General features: G+C 38.5%; 1 protein-coding gene across 1 annotated transcript; it reads right to left on the bottom strand.

Annotated features, from left to right (window-relative positions):
- Positions 1-4,555: 4,555 nt before the first annotated feature.
- LOC139709472 (acetylcholinesterase-like) lies at positions 4,556-14,046 on the bottom strand. Its single transcript, XM_071621433.1, has 10 exons — positions 13,885-14,046; positions 12,635-12,814; positions 12,145-12,304; positions 10,788-10,865; positions 10,177-10,295; positions 8,868-9,035; positions 7,700-8,145; positions 6,425-6,619; positions 5,930-6,111; positions 4,556-4,671 (listed from the first exon to the last, which is right to left on the bottom strand). Exons 1-10 carry the CDS (start codon positions 14,044-14,046, stop codon positions 4,556-4,558), a joined length of 1,806 nt encoding a protein of 601 aa, XP_071477534.1.
- Between the last annotated feature and the right edge of the window lie 844 nt (positions 14,047-14,890).

Below are 14,890 nucleotides of genomic sequence, written 5' to 3'. Positions count from 1 at the left end.
TCTTGGCGGTCCTTGAAATCACTTACATGATGCAGTCGGTACTTCCGATTGGTCACCGGTGACTGGACATTAATTGGCCGACACTGGAAGAGCACGTATGGGACTGGCCATTTGTCGGTGTCTCCGTGGTGCATAAGAGGACATGGTGTTCCCTTTTCAAAAATCGACACTAAAGTTCATAATTCACATAACCACCGGTTAAGTCCATGATTGACTTGTATTAGGCAAATAGGAGTTCATATTCCATAACCCTCGAGCCAAGAAACCGATGAATTGCCGCTGGAAATCACGGCAGATTAGAGCAGTATATCCATACCCATGATTCAGTATAGCAGTGTTGTGTACACAATTATCGGAAATCACTAGTATAGACCGTTTCAATTTCGATGGCCTATTCACCTACCGCCGCTAGCGGCGCTATAACGGCCGCCATAACTGGGGGCCAACGGGGGGGCTCCCAGCGAGCTAGCTACCCAGCGAGTTGCACTTGCAGCTAGCAGCCCAGCGTATCCATCGCGCATAGTTAGCCGGGCGCGGCCGCATGCGCCGCAGCCGGCGGCCGCTGGGTCGCCGCGCTAAAATTGTGATTGTTTTACTTACTTACTGTGGAAAAGTCATTCAGCTGCATTTAATGCCTTTCTTTTGGACAAATTGAGTAATTCAGACATATCGATCTTAAATGAAAGCTTCAAAGGATCAAAAAAAAAAAACCAAACACAAACATATTGTGCAGTTGTTTGGGTGCACAAATAACAGGCGAAAAAACGGAAATGGAAGCTGCACGTCAGTATGTGAAATTTTGACGCATGATGAATCACTTAAGTGAAACACAGCGGTATAAAAATTGCACAGATTTTTGAAACAAACTTTGGCCAATGCCTAATAGATTCTCTATTTAATTAGGCCAAATCACTGCATATTCATATTCGTAAAATAAAGTTGTTCATTTTAGAAGACAGGTTCAGATCCAAGATTTTGAGAATTAATTAAATATATATTTTTTAAATGCTTGGTGCAATACTTACAAAAGTTAGAATACACTTCCTGGCTTTCTAGTATATGACAAACATTTTAAAGCCTACACTACAGCCAAATGAATGTTTCAAGATATGTAAAAAAATCTTATATTGTAAATTTTGACTTCTTCACTAAGCGTTCAGCATAAATTGACCACAATCAATTTGGGCCTGGAACTCTGAATTTGAATTAATTTTTGATAAAGTGATACTTATGGATATTAAACTGCCATGAATGGTGGCAAACATCCGTTTCATAAGCATAATTCATATTAAGAAAGTTTGATTTGAAAATCACTTTTGTAGATTATAATTTTAGGCGTTAGCGCGATGTTAAATGCAAGGTTACTAATAGACCTTAAACAGTAGAATGTTTGGTTGTTGACATCAGGCGACATAAATTAACTTCTTAAGTTTATACGGCTTAGAAACGCCTAGATTTGCCTTCAGTTTGCTTTACTTAGTTAGACTTGCCGGAAATTAGTGACAACCGAAAATGACATGGGTCCTAGGATGTAGCTATAGGTTCTAGAAGTCAATAGGTCTAGACGGGTCTTGATCTAGTCTGGACTGTTGCCGGAATTCTAGACAAGATCTAAAAAACGTTAGACAGACTCTACCCCGCTGGTCCGAGAAAAGGTAAAAGCCTAAAAAGGTTTAAGTTATTAACTGATATTATTAGTTGCTTTGATAGCGCCATATCTATCTAGCTCAAGATTCTGATTCATTATTTGTATTTAATTATATCAGTAAACTGCTCAACAGTCTAGGCTTACTATCTAGACGTCTGTCTGCGCCTATCCATAGTTCTCCCCAGGTGTTTTTTATCCTCTTACACAAATGTGAATAGATCTATAAGGGGCTTACACGCGAGTACCCATGTCATCGCAAAAGAAATAGAGTCTACAAACACTCACGGATCGTACCGATATTTACCTTGAAGTTCAAGTTTTGGCTACAGCCGTATATGCCATCTACCCATTCGCTCACAGTCGGTATAAGTTGTTTAATTTTATTGATTAGCTAACGAAAAAAAAGTAGACTCTATAGTTGTCACAAATCCAGATGCGTTGATCGCTGCCAGCTCCAGAGATAGCTAGCTGGCCGGCTGGCGCCGGGTGGTAAAAGCACTGGCTGCCGCTGGCACCCTTGCCACGCACGCACGGCGCTTGCCGACCCGGCCTGGGGGGCGTTTCATCAACGAGTTCGTCGGAGGTTTCACCGACAAATTTGCTATCAGCCAATCAGACCAAGGATTTCATTAGCTTTTAACAGTTGTCAGTGTAAATCCTTGCGTCTGATTGGCTGATAGCAAATTTGTCGGTGAAAACTCCGACGAACTCGTTGATGAAACGCTCCCCCCCCCCCCCTGGTTGGCCCCCAGTTATGGCGTCGCCTTAAGAGGGCGCACTTCCATGAACAGTCACTTGAATCGGTCTATAGTATATTGTTTTACTTGTGTGTATGTGTGTAATTGTCTATGTGTGTCAGACGTTCCTTCAAAATATGCGCAGAAGATAAACGTGTATATAGTATAATCACACACACACACATATATATATACATATATATATATATATAATATATATATATATATATGATTATATACACATATACATCAATATTCTATAGATGTATGTGTATGTATTTGTGGTAATTCATCGAAGTCTAACACATACCTTTTAAATCAAAACAGCAGCAATAACAGAGGGGCGGCATCACCCAACGGAAACAGAACAATCAACTTGCTAAAGCCAAATATCAAACCAATAGTAAAGACGGGACCGAACAATAATAACAACAATGACAACAACAAAAAATAATTCATGTTTCTCCTTTTCACAACGGGGAAAAAACATATGGCGTGAACATCAGCTGGAGGATGGAAAGTTTATAAATGGCTACGTGTAACAATGGCAAGGTGAAAGAAAATTACTCACATTTTGCATGGCCTATATGTTTCTTTCGCTGTTTCTCTCTCTCTTTCTCTCAAGCTAAAGCAGTATAATCTGTCGTTTGTACATGAACATATGGGTACATATCCAACTATAGATAAATATACAGTATATATTTATATGTATACATAAAATCATATATGTATACATGATATGATCCATATTTGTGTTCATGTGTGCCATGCGTGTTTGTGTGTAAGAATGTGAGTTCTTGTATTTTGATTCATCTCTTTCATATAATTATAAGCCTTCTCAAACAGGAGAGTATAGACAGTGATTGATTTTGCACTGAATTATCTTCAATTTACCTCTATTTTGCATGTAAACGATGTCTATAAATTAGATTACCAAATGATGTTTTTTATTTTATTTTATTTTCTTTTTCTTTTGGCTGAATACTTGCCATTTTGAAAGTGGGAATTCAACAAACAGTTGTTTTTTCGGTCTTCCGTCATGGAAGAATAACCTCAATATCATTCATATTATAGTTTACAGGGAGTACATGTATAGTCATTACAATCAGAACAATGCACGAAATAGCCTTAGAACAAGTATTCACCAGAGTACACATTTACAAAGTATAACAAAAGCCGGGCCGTCATAAGTTCCAGCACCCACCGGTTATACGCAACCATTGTGTCCACCTTCTATATGCTAGAAACCTTTAAGGTTTTTATTCTTATTTGTAGTTTTTCTAATTCTTGTTTTTAAACGCCTGTAACATCGAGTTTAAGAAGTACGTGGTTCTGTAAGTTCACCAAAAAATTCTTTAAAAAATTTAACATAAAGTTAAGTAGAGACTAGCATTCCAAGATTACATGCACCAGACATGTTTAAAGTGAAATTACGACTATAAACTAGAAAACAAATAAATCGGTTATCTATATCTACCTGTTGAAAAGGTCTGAAGACAATTTTTCAAATGGCATGATTAAATATTGACGTCTTAGTGATTATTTTGAGTTTGGTGTGTTGGATTCCGAAAATGGCCTCTAAATTATTAGCTCTCATTTGACCATCGATCAAAGACACAAAATGATTCTGAATTGTGCGGATTAAACTTATGGACAATGGGAAAATGGCATCAAAATGACTGTCAGTGAGAAAAGCACTGTTTTCTGTCCATACTACAAATGAGGACAAAAGAGAAATTGTTTATCAGATAAGGAGGTATAACAATTTCATTATAAATATATTTTGGTAGTCAACCAATCGGACTTTTTTCGTATTTGAACCAAAAGTGTCATTCTTGAATCAGAAATTGCTTTGTGTCATTAATTCAAACATTTCTGTCATGAATTTTAATCAATAACTTGTTGTGTCTTAGCAATTTTTCCCATGCAACAACCGATGCAACAAAACATTTTATCTCTAAAATTAAAGTATTCCTACACACACTGTATTCATCTCTTCAGAGGGTACCTTATGACACGTTGGCTTTCATCCGTATCAAACCTTCCCTACCCCTCTCTGGTTGTTAGCCTTTACTTCTCATTTTCCTTTTGAGTCACTATAACCCAGCAATAGAGCTGGTCGGAGATTTTCCGGCTGGTCCAGGCCTCACTGGTTTTCAGTGGTTCGGCTTCAATTACATGTGGTGCCATCCTTGTAATCTTCGAAAGCCCTCTGCCATTCCACCATGTCGTCCTTCCAGTCATCATAGCTTTCCCGCCATTCTGTCTCATCCTGGTCGATGTCGCCTGTAAAATAGAAGTAAAATAGAAATAGTAGTCGAAGTAGAACACACAATATTGCAGCGATTTTGAGATTTTTCAAATCAATGATAGAGTAATATGGTTCATGATTCATGCTCCTATTACTTATCAGCAGAGACATTTGTAGCTGGATAGAAAGGCAAAAATTCAACGCAGAATGAATAGCACCAGAAGAAACTGATTACGATTATCATGACGAAACATTCTTAAATAGCTCTCAATACACTTCAACTGCTAGACTTATAACAGCACGAAATAATCAATGTCAATATACACACAAACGATACAGAAGATTCCTGTGCTGTGGTACATGATTTGTTTTCAGAACACTTGTTTGGTGGGAACCGGGAATGTTGAGTGTAAATGAAGGAGAAACTTGGAGGAAGAGCACAGTATGAGATGGTTCGAAATTATTTCTATGTGTGCGTGTACCCGAATGAGAGGCTGATGGAGAATGGGATGATGGTGAGAAAAATGAAAGAAGAAAAAAAGGAGAAAGGGAGACGAAGAAATCGAGAAGGTGCCGAGCTGATCCAAAGCATAAAAACAAATGCAATATATTGAATGTATTTCTGAAAAAATTCAAACACGTCGATATCTGCTTAAGATTAGTGGTGGAGGAGGAGGAGGAGGAGGAGGAAAAAGATGTGGAGGAATAGGAATGGTAACGGAAAGGAAGTAGGTGACTTCGATGAGGATGAAGATGATGATGATGAGAAAGGAAAAGGTAAAACATATATAAAGAAGAATAAAATAGCAAAAGGTTTGTCATAAAACAACATCATTTTAAAGCTATGGGGGTTACATGAGTATTTCAGTTCAGTTCACTACAGTTCATTAATGTCATTCATTTCTGCAACTTTTTCATGAAACGGAAATCAAAAAATACGAGAGAGAGCAAAAACAAACACACACACAAAATCCCATAAGTGCATAATACATAAACGAAGTTTGCAATGAAATATTCAAAGACATAAAAATGTTATACGAAAATACGTCATTGGTTGATCCTGTTTCTAAGAAAAATCATTCGTATAAAAATCCAAATTATTTGATTTTTCATGAAATAGCCTAATATACGTATATCGTCTCTAGTACTGTGAGAATCATATTAAAGCTTGTAGCATTGGCTGTCCCGAAAAGTATAGTTTCTTGAAGAGATGACCGCTTTTTGAAATACATCTATAAAAGGGTAATCTACGTAAAAGAAATCAAAATGTAGTCACGAGTTTCACGGACTTACTGGTAAAGCTAATGAGAGAAGGCATGTACTGATTCCAGAAGTGACATCCACTCGCTCTAGCGGCTCTTCCCACTCCCAGTTCGAGGGACATCTCTTTGTGACTGAGCTCAGGGATGGTGTAGAGAGGCCAGAAATCTTCTCCGTCTCCTCGGGGAACGTCCTCACTGGGTCTGCTGGGATCTCTGCGTGTAGTTACAGGGCAAAGAGTACCGTTATTCAATCCGATAAAAATCTAAACTAATTATGTCATCATTGGGGCAATTTAAGTCACTTATGCTTGGAATCTTACGTGCACATCACATGTGTTTAAAACCTATCTTTATACTGCTCATCTTAACCCCAACCTGTTGAGCGAAAAAAAAAAAATGAAAGTCAACAATATGTCTCTCACTCATATATTGTGTGCATTGTTTTACTCATTCACTAACTAAATGCAAATATGGTCGAAACTTTGGTCGAAACTTATCGGGAGCTGTTATGTGAACAAGATCTTACCCTGACTTTGCAAAGTTTGTCCAGAATTCCATGAACTTAACGGAGAGGGCGTTTTCTTCGGCGGTCATATTGTGTGCCTTAATGTTGTACAGCTCGTCAATAAAGGGCATCCCAAAAACAAAAGTCAAGTCTTCTGCATGGCCTGCTCCGAGCCACGGAGTGGAGGGGTAGATTTCTCCATACTGAAGAATGCTCCTAGCAATGAGAACGTCATGAAAAGAAATAGATAATGGATCAATGGATCAATGGATCGAAGGCATGATTTGCTACGACTGCAAGGATAGGTCTGAAAGTCTACACACGTTAAGATACACTGCAAAAAGTCCGGTGTTAATTAGTGAACACCGAGCTGGTGTTAAATTTTCGGTGCTCATTTATGGTGTTAAATTAACACCTCCGGGTGTCATTTCCAAATTTTAAACTGTTTTTTGAAGAGTTTCTTAGTAACTGCACTTCTTGTTGATTTTTAATTTAAACAAGACGATCAAGAATTTTACATTGAAATACTAGCTTTTTGAAAAAATGTGAAAATAAATTTACACCAAAGTAACACCAGCTGGTGTGGTCTCTTATTGAAGCTGGACGGGTGTTAAACCATTGATGTTAACACCAACAAATATCAAATCAACACCATGTGGTGTCATTTTTGAATTAACACCAGTACAGTGTCAAAATAACACCAGGTACAGTGTCAAGTTAACACCACGAAGTGTCAGGTGAACACTTTTCAACACCATCACAGTGCATTTTTAACACCTGTGGGTGTGGTCCTTTATTGAAGTTTGATCGGTGTTAGATTTAACACCCGTGGTGTTAAATCTAACACCGATGTTTTTACAGTGTAATATTGTCATCAATTTCCAAGGTGATTATATTGGCGTCCATCAAGGATTACAGGTATTTTATTTGATTTTATGTTAACATTGGAAAACTATCTTCAGAATAGATAAGCACTTACATTTTTGCAACAGCCTTTTGTATGGTCTGCCTAGTGCACAGATCAGTAAACTGTGCAGATTTTAGATTTAGCTTGATGTGAGGATTAGGATTCGGGGGTTACGCTGATGTTTGGAAGTAGAATTTATTGGCTCAGTTTGGCTTAGCGAGCAGATATTTATGGGAACAATTTTCGCTGGGGCAAATGTCATGGAACCATAAAAGGGAGATGTTGGACACACACATACACACACACACACACACACACACACACACACACACACACAGAGTAACCAGTCTACTCGTTTTGACAAGAAAAGTGTGAACCAGACTGCGTACTTTGTTGGCTCGTGGGTCATGTAATATTTGTATACCGTCCCCCCGGCGGTTACATGCTCCCTGATTACGTAATCCGTGGGGGCGGCGAAATCGATGTCGGTTCCCAGATCGACCAGGGATGGGAAGTAATCCGCGTCCGGGTCGTCTGCGATGGTCCAGTCAATGTACTCCTGATTGATGGAATCCCCGAGAATATCATCGTTGAACCCGTAACTCCTGAAATAATTTACTAAGTAATCGAAGGCTGTACGGTTGATCACAGGCGGGATTGGGCTGCCCATATAGTCAGGTAGAAAGGAGAACGGAACCAAAGTCCCCTCGTCTTTGTTGAACCCCGCGAGTAGAGGTATCTTCGCAAAGTCTCCCATTTCGTACAGGTTCGTTGGGGTGTCTTCCAGAAATGTGCCGTCAAGAGTAACTGGGCAAAGCCCGCCGAAATTATACACCTATCAAGCCGTTGAGAGACAAGGGAAGAAAGAGAGAGAGGATACCTCATGATGACGAATGACAGTACATTTTAACAAATATATGTTTCTTATATATGATAACCACACTTTATTTATTTTCAGCCATCGTTTCGATACATAACTGTCCAAGAAGGATTTAAGACATCCTTGCAATGTTACCACACATTATTATTTTAGCATTTTCTTTTATTCTCTCACATTCATGAAGAATATTAAGGCCTAACCAATGTTTTTGTATGCACTATGTATAAAGAAGAACGTTGATATTGATCATAACAAAATGTCTTTTGATGAATGATTCCCAGAAGGTGGAATGAAGAAGTGTAAAAATACGTTATGAAATCTTCACACATCGGTATAGGTATTGAATACATGAAAAGTCATTACACGTACTCGATGTACTAAAGAGTTACAGAACATGTTCAATAAGACATGACTTGTATCTTTTTTTTTTAACTTGTAACTATTTGATGACATTTCCTGATACAAACCTCTTTTCATGGAATTTGGTAATGTGTATGTATGTAATGTAATCGCGTAGCCTTTCAGGCATTTATATCGGTCTGGTGGCATTTTATTTTCCTAAGGATGAGACTGTGATAAGGACTGCAAAGGTCTGATTTGTGACAATATGTAAGTTGTTGTTGTTTTTTTTTGTATCGCATAACTCTTACTCGTCAATTTTTTAAAACATTGTTTACCTCATTGGCTTTCATTCTTAGTTCGTCAGCATCTTGGAGTTTTAGGCAGGCAACCAAAACTTCGGAGGTGGACGTATCGCACCCGAAGGCGACCCCCAACTCTCGGGATAGCCTCATTTCCCTCTCTGGATCGTGCTTAAAAGCCCAAGTACTGAAAGCAGTGCCGCTCTGTTTCAGTAATAAATGTACAAATAGACACATATAAACAAAAATACAAATGCTAAAGGCGTAGTTTTATTTAACTTTTTGCTCTAGTATCATCGAAATGCCAGATAATCAGAAACCTTGATTCCACAGATCTATAATACGCAATGCTGTCAGCACCTGGCAAAGCAAATCTAAATGCATGGTCCTCATTTGCACACCAGCATTATTGTTTGATTTTTAAGTGAATATTTTGGTCTATACTTATGCACAGACACAAAACACAGGAATGATAAAGTCTTATTTATCCTTTATAGCCTCTTCAGTGTTGCCACTGCTCTACCAGAGGGCCCTGCCATTATCATTACCCTATTAGCGTTGCTAGATACCCATTTATACACCTGGGTCGAAAGGGACATGATGGGAAAAAACATCTTGTCCAAGGGCGTAAGCGCAGGGCGGGAATTCAAATCGGATTCTCCGATTCGGAGTCGAGAGTCTTAACCACCAGAGCCTTCTATTACAGAGTTTGGCCAACGCTGTAATAGGTTTTCAGATCTACGGTGCCCATTGTGTGCCCACCAAAGAGGTTCTATAATATCATGTAATAGACTGAGTAAGCACTCACCATTCAGTGCATACAAATGAAAACGGGGCCAAAGATGAACAGTGGCACGCGCGCACGAAAGAGGTCGACTACCAGAAACGTGTGGTACCCTCGCGAATGCTCGACTTCTCGACCACTTTGCTAGTCGTTCAATTGGCCCCGCTCCTATGCGAGCGCGCACTCTATCACATTATAGAACCTCTTTGGTGGGCACAAGGTGGGCACAAGATGGCGCCTGTGTTTAAATTGGCCAAACTCTGTAATAGAAGGCTCTGTTAACCACTATCAGAGCGGGTTGATAGATATCTATCAACACGTTCTGACCACTATGCCACAGCGCCCCCACATAATATACAATCACAAACATAATAATTATATTTTATGAATAAACATAGGCCTACATATTATTTGGATTGTTTGAGCGAAAAAAGGTCGTATTTTCATTCCCCTAAAAGCTTGTTATATTATATACAACGTGTACCTAGATATGGCATCATGGTGGTCAAAGGGTTACACACATTTGGTTTTGTGCCAATAATGCCATTTCTATTTGCTCACCTGTAAGATGGCTTTATTGAAGAAGCCGCGGCTGAGCTTGGATAGGAGATGAAAACTGACGCTCGCTGACCCGGCACTTTCCCCGAATATCGTGATGTCATCTTTATTACCACCAAAAGCTGAAAAAGATTAAACTTGAAGTTGATTTGTAGCATTTATTCAAAATTGAAAGCCACTATATTGTATTTTCCCAATATGGAGCAAAATGAGACAAACTAGGAAGGCGGCATGCCAGCTGAACGTCACAAGCTCGAGTACAGCCCCGAGTCATTTACAACAACCCATGCGTTCTACAGCTCATACGAGTCATTTTACAGCACACTAGCTATAGACAATTGTATATTCCGCAAAGTTGTAAACTGTTGTTTTCTTACTCGAAGTGAAGATCTGTGGAATGGACATACACATTCATGTTGCAAAGACATTAATTTCGAACGCCAACAAATGGGACTGCTGACAGATAATGCATTGGCACTCGATGAAATTGTTTTCGATGAATTTTCCGATTTCCTCAGCTTTCATTTTTGTCTCCTACAGTAAGGAGTCCAGACACCTGGAAATGAAATTGTATATCTCTTTCGCACTCGATTTCCTTAAATAAGAGCTCTTACCCTCGATGTTATCATAAATCCACTCCAGTGCAGCGACCTGATCCAGCATACCATAATTGCCTGGTGCAACATCGTCCTCTGGAGAAAAAAAAGAGAGGGAAATAAGAAGAAATAGATAGATAGATAGATAGATAGATAGAAAGATAGATAGATAGATAGATAGATAGATAGATAGGTAGGTAGATAGGGAGTCAGTGGCAGAGAGAAGTGAACAGAGAAGTGGGGGATGATACAAGAAGGAGAGAAAATGAATAAGAAAACAGGACAAAGAATATGGTGGATTCGATTCCTGCATCTTTAAACTGACTTTATAACGTAACAGCTTGGAATATGCGCCGACAAACGATCATGCGCGTATATTGTGTTGGTTTTTACCCTTTAGTCTCATACAGTGATTCCAGTGCTGTACCTGGTCCATGTAGGCCTAATAATGATTGTAGGCATTTGTTTTCAATGGATACCAAAAGCTCATGTAATAGAATCACTGGCTAACCAATGCTAATTACAAAAGAGGCTGATAACCTAAAAGCCTCACATCAAACTGAACCCCACGTAGACCAGCTAGTGCAGCTGAATATGGGCTATCCAGCAATCTTTTCAGATGAAAAAAAAAATGAACAAACAAACAAACAAACAGACGTAAGACGGTGATTCTTATTGTTTTTGATATCTCAAGCGCGTTTTTTTTTTCTTTTCACACGTAATGATAACAGGAAACAATAAAGGATACACACTATATAGTAATGCTATGATGAGAGACGCAAACAAAATATGAAATATTTACAGGTTCTTCTCATGGAAATTACGATATGCATTGGCTGGATGAGGCCCAGACGATCGGATCAAAATATATAAAGCTTATAATTAGTTCACATAGTTTAGTTCATAAAGCACAGTCTATTTTGGCTGGAGTAGCAAATGGATCATTGCCACTTACTTGGGCAATACGGTGAATAGTTATTAGTTTGTAGAATGTGTTATAATGGTTTAGTAAATTCAGGGTTAGGCTACTTATTGTTTCCAAACTGCCTGGTATATTTTCATTTGATGTTTTTTTTTTTTGCATAAAGAGAGTTGGTCCAAGCGAAAGATAAAATGAAAACATGTGAACATTTAACTTGCTGTATTCCACATCTGATAGATAGGACCATGGACAAAAATGAAAAGCCTTCCCAGAAAATGCTACTGAAATTGAACGTGTTTTGCTGGTTCGGAAGCAATGAGGAAGCATGCCCATACTAAACTACTATTCTATAATAAATTATACTTATTATTTACGCAGGTATAAAGTAACAAGAATCCACTTGCTACTACAACGTATACGCAAATGCGTTCGTAAACATAAAGGGCAGAGTACCTGTTGAAAATTGCGCAAAGATACCCAAGCGATAGTTTATCGCTACTACTATGACGTCACCAACAGTAACCAATGGTACACCATAATAATCATAAGCCATGGCCGTTCCACCACTGAAACCTCCCCCGTGAATCCACACCATCACAGGAGTGCCAGGTTGCTGCAAGACAAGAAAAGTATATGTATGACGTCACCTGTTACACACGTGCACAATCAAAATGCGCATGTTTAAAATTGGATTTTTTTTTTCAACATTAACCTATCGTTCATTAACACGTATACACACGTGGCCTCCATATAAACACCTATTTTTTTTTTGAAATTATAGTCTCAACTGAAGCTGGCACGGATGTAAACATTTGACTTTTTTATATTTACATTTTTACTTTTTTTTATCATAAGTACACACACACACACACACACACATTTTACAAGTGTGTAGAGGGTGTACATGCAATGTTAATGCTATCTTTTTTTGTAATGTTATTACCCTTTCACTTGAGGCATATATGTTCAGGTACAGGCAGTCCTCTGACAGAACGGGGTACAACCCCTCATACGGGTCTTGCACACAGGCCGCTGAGAACTCGGTAGCATTTCTTTCTCCTGTCCACGAAGCCTTTGGTAGTGGGGGATCGAATCTCTCTGGCGGCTCGGCATAGGGCACTCCCTGCAATCATAGAAGAAATAAATGTCACCTGATTTTGATACTCATATTGATTTTTATTACATATCTCAATTATGAATTCAGTTCAGTTCAACTCAATTCAAATATATATTTCCATCAAACAAAAAGCAATAGATAATAGTATGCAAGGATTTCTTTTCATCTCGTATCGTTGAACAATTAAAAAATGTAGAAGTCATATAAGATATTATATAAATCATATGAAAGGAATATTACATAACGAGAGAGCAACACGCACTTTGCTATATGGTAATAAAGTACAGATACGTAGTGGAATACAGCGATCTGCCGAAAAGCGGAGCTTGTAAAACGTAGATCACCCAAAAAACATCATCAACCACAACAACAAAAACACTCACACACACAATATACAAACAACATATACCTCTACATGCAAAATGAATATAAGTATGTACTGTTAAAGCATTTATTTTGACAATTGCTCTTTATGATGCTATGATGTACACCACATCGCAGACAGATTGAACTTATTTCAAAGTAGAAGGAAGTACAAGGAAAGTACAAGGAAATGTTAACTTAAAATAACGCAACGACATCGCAGAAACTGTATACATATATACTGTAAAGACCACAAACGAGAGTAAATGCTCCTATTACCGCATTATTTTTTCGGGTGCTGTTCGTTATTTTGAAGGTTTGTTATTCCGAAGGTTCGTTAATCCGAAAATGAAAAAAAGTTCAATAATCCGAACATTTGTGGCGTTATTCCGAAGGTTCGTTTTCGTTAATTCGAAAATGAAATAGGGTTCGTTATTTCGAAGGTTCGTGGATATGAAATGATATAGGGTCCGTAGTGAACCTTCGGAATAACAAACCTCATCACATTTTCGGATTAACGAACCTTTGGTGTAACGAATCTTCAGAATAACGAACCTTCGGAATAACGAGCTGTAACCATTCCCCCCCCCCATAGTCTCCTTTGAGAACTTTTTCGTTGTTTTCATTATTCTTTCCTTTATTTTTTTCTACATGAAAAGAAACACAAAGGAAGCCTATTGAGAAGAACATTATGCCTGTTCATGATGACTTACCAGAAAGACGTCGACATCGCGCGTCTTATTGATGAACGTGTCTTCGCTGAAGCTGACAGTCTTTCCGACGAGGATTCCCTCATTGACTGTCACTCGAGGATTTTGTGCATCCACCACCTCGAGGGCAGTGACAACTGCCAGTACAAGGACAAATGTCTTCATTGTAAAATCTGAACCAGGTTCAATCATTTACTGTTGCACCATTCATCTGAAGCAATATAGGTGGTGATAGTGTAGCATACATCCACAGCCGCCTAGCGCCGAATTCCTTGAGACAGGGCCAACTCCGATGCTATGTACCTCGTTTCACGAGCACGAGAACTGTATAAGGAAAATATGGACCTTTGATCCTTCGATCATCCACACCCCTGCATGGTCTTATGTAAGAACCGCGTAAGCAAACAGAGTTGTCTGATACCAATACTGACTTGTAACTTCCCACGCTCAACATTCCTTATTCTCTGTCATGACGACTTCTGATCCAAATCTTCAACATCTATCATAAAAACACTCCATGAACAAACACATCAGCATATACAAGCACTCACACACACATACATAACAGATTCATATCGTATTATCTTATTCTTAATTCGAATACCATTAACATACAGTATAACACATAATTGTGTATAGGGTCACGACATTCTTTCATTCGTAAGGTTATGAACATTTGCACAAAGTACAATCTAATCATTCAAGCATTAATCCTAGTGTACACTGGACGAGATAGATTAATAGTTTAAGATCAAAGTGAACTGAAACTCGACTTTGTATTATAAACGCATTCTTGCTGTGTAATGTTTTCTGCAAATATTTAGCGGACATTACATTAAAGTCAGAATATCTGATATAATTTTGCTGAATCATTCACTGTTAACGGGTTTCTGGAGTTTAACTACAATACTGATTTTGATATTTGCTTTCCTCGACATTGAAATCTGTTAAAAGAATAACCCATCTTTTGTTTGTCAGCATGATTTCCAAAGAACACGCAGTTTCAAAG

The sequence above is a fragment of the Diadema antillarum genome, unplaced genomic scaffold (assembly GCF_040938485.1).
Source record: "Diadema antillarum isolate AM-2024a unplaced genomic scaffold, OU_Dant_1.0 seq00001437_RagTag, whole genome shotgun sequence".
Taxonomy (NCBI): Eukaryota; Metazoa; Echinodermata; class Echinoidea; order Diadematoida; family Diadematidae; genus Diadema; species Diadema antillarum.
Note: the sequence above shows the minus strand (reverse complement) of the source record. Positions and strands in the feature narration are given on the sequence as shown.